The following is a 2,446-nucleotide window of genomic DNA, read 5'->3' on the forward strand; positions in this document are numbered from 1 at the left end:
TATATATAAGTTATGGTGCTTGAATCTACACAGGTGTATATATAAATATATATAAGTTATGGTGCTGTAATCTACACAGGTGTATGTATAAATATATATAAGTTATGGTGCTTGAATTAACACAGGTGTATATATAAATATATATGCATGAGTCACGGTGGTCGAACGAAGTATCAAAAGAAGTTTCAGAATTAAGAATAAATTACCCTCTTCTTCCACATTTGTACACGAGTATAATTCGCAGAGATTCGTTGTCTTTCATTCGGCTTGTAACCATAGCAACATCTAATAGTAATTGTTTCTTGTCGAGGCTCTGGAAATGATTCATAACATCAGAGAAGCATTTAATGAACTTCTTGAGGATACTGAATGGATGGATGACGTCACTCGTGCTGTAGCCAAAGAAAAGGTATGATTTATGATGACGAATAATCTCGTTTCTTAGTGATGACTACCACGTAAGGTTTAATTGGTTTGGTTTTAGTTTTGTTTTGATAACAAATAATCTGTTTCTTAGTGATGACTACCGTGTAAGGTTTAATTGGTTTGGTTTTAGTTTTGTTTTAATGATGAATAATCTGTTTCTTAGTGACGACTACCATGTAAGGTTTAATTGGTTTGGTTTTAGTTTTGTTTTGATAACAAATAATCTGTTTCTTAGTGATGACTACCATGTAAGGTTTAGTTGGTTTGGTTGTAGTTTTGTTTTTAGTTTCGCTCGAAGTTGCAACAGGGCCAACTGCGCTAGCTGTCCCTAATTTAGCTAGTCAACACCACCCACCGCCCATCTTGGGCTACTCTTTACCAACGATTAGTGAGATTGACCATCACATTATAACGCTTCCACGACTGAAAGAGCGAGCATGTTTGGTGACGGGGACTCGCAGATTACGAATCGAGCGCCCCCTAACCTTTTGGCCATGCCAAGCTGTACCAAGTAATATTTGATATTCATCGATTTGAAGTAATATTAACTAACAGGTCATATTTATTTTCTAATGTTTTCAAATTGTAGACAATCAAAAGAATTCAATTTATTGTAGTTTTAAAATTTTTAACTCGAGATTCAAAATATGAGAATTACCACATTATGAAGAGCTTCCATAAAACGGGTTTTAATATTTACTACTTTATGAAGAGCTTCCATAAAACGGGTTTTAAGAATTACCACTTTATGAAGAGCTTCCATAAAACGGGTTTTAAGAATTACCACTTTAGGAAGAGCTTCCATAAAACGGGTTTTAAGAATTACCACTTTATGAAGAGCTTCCATAAAACGGGTTTTAAGAATTACTACTTTATGAAGAGCTTCCATAAAACGGGTTTTAAGATTTACCACTTTATGAAGAGCTTCCATAAAACGGGTTTTAAGAATTACCACTCTATGAATAGCTTCAATTGGTCATTCCACCAAGACTGCACCACTCGGTCGTACTCTATATATGACAGTAATCCCCATAATTCTAAGATCCCTATTCTTCAGTGCTATAGCAACGAAATGAAGTCGCTGCAAAGCGACAGTGGTTGGTTATTAAAATTGTAACTGAGCTATTTAGGCTCGTTTCCTCTCACTTATAGCCTTTTAGTAGTACCCCCCGCAGCCCCACCTGGTTTCTATGCTCGTTGAAAGATATATCTCTCGCTAGGTGGCAATTTGAGTTCGATTATCAGCTTGTTTATCCTTGTTAAGTATTCACACGTCCCAAAGGATTTGATCACGTGTCTCACATGGGATTCAATAAAATGTAAATATTTATCCTGGAATTCTTACATTAAACAAGGGAATTTGTTCTATGGTATTTAATGGATTCAGATGATCATATCTGAAATCATGGACGAAAAGTTGGAGTTTGATCCATACTTTTTTAATGGATTTAGATTATTATACGTAAGATCTTACATCAAAAGTGGGGATTTGATCCACGTTAATGGATTTAGATTATAATATTTAAAGTCCTACATAAAACGTGAAAATTTGAACGATATTGTTTTATAACAGGCTAACTCTATGAATGAAAGGATAGGATACCCTGAATTCTTGACGAATCCCGTTGAGCTGTCCAAAGAATACGATATGGTGGGTAAAAAAATTGTCTTTTTTATTATATCATAGTCATATTTTAGTCTCACGAGGTTCACATTACTTTTTGTATTTATATATGTGTGTATCGGTGGCGTAGCTGGAGGTGTGGGAGGTCGAACGACCACTCCAATATTCTAAAAGTCTACAAGTTCCACTGTCTTCTGGTTCTTTTCAATAAAAACTTTACGATCATACAAATCATTTTGTGTTTGTTTTGGAGAAAACGCCCTTCATTCTGTAATGCTGGATGTACCCCTTTATATATGTACACATGAAGTCAAATTAAAAATATATTGTCTAGTCCTAAACTGCTATTTCATAAACATTACTGACATCCATCACTAAGATACTAGTGACAGCAAT

The 2,446-nt window shown here is 34.8% G+C and overlaps 1 protein-coding gene across 1 annotated transcript; it reads left to right on the forward strand.

The window, feature by feature from the left end:
* Positions 1-315: 315 nt before the first annotated feature.
* Positions 316-2,261, forward strand: LOC111084335 (endothelin-converting enzyme homolog). Its single transcript, XM_022381079.1, has 3 exons — positions 316-409; positions 2,000-2,077; positions 2,181-2,261. Exons 1-3 carry the CDS (start codon positions 320-322, stop codon positions 2,259-2,261), a joined length of 249 nt encoding a protein of 82 aa, XP_022236787.1. The 5' UTR covers positions 316-319.
* The last annotated feature ends 185 nt before the right edge of the window (positions 2,262-2,446 follow it).

This window comes from Limulus polyphemus, unplaced genomic scaffold (assembly GCF_000517525.1).
Source record: "Limulus polyphemus unplaced genomic scaffold, Limulus_polyphemus-2.1.2 Scaffold17200, whole genome shotgun sequence".
In the NCBI taxonomy this organism is placed as follows: Eukaryota; Metazoa; Arthropoda; class Merostomata; order Xiphosura; family Limulidae; genus Limulus; species Limulus polyphemus.

Coding starts and splice junctions, on each gene's coding strand:
- LOC111084335 (XM_022381079.1), top strand. CDS start 320: ATGATTCATAACATCAGAGAAGCATTTAATGAACTTCTTGAGGATACT. Junction 410..1,999: donor GTGCTGTAGCCAAAGAAAAG/GTATGATTTATG, acceptor GTTTTATAACAG/GCTAACTCTATGAATGAAAG. Junction 2,078..2,180: donor TGTCCAAAGAATACGATATG/GTGGGTAAAAAA, acceptor TCGGTGGCGTAG/CTGGAGGTGTGGGAGGTCGA.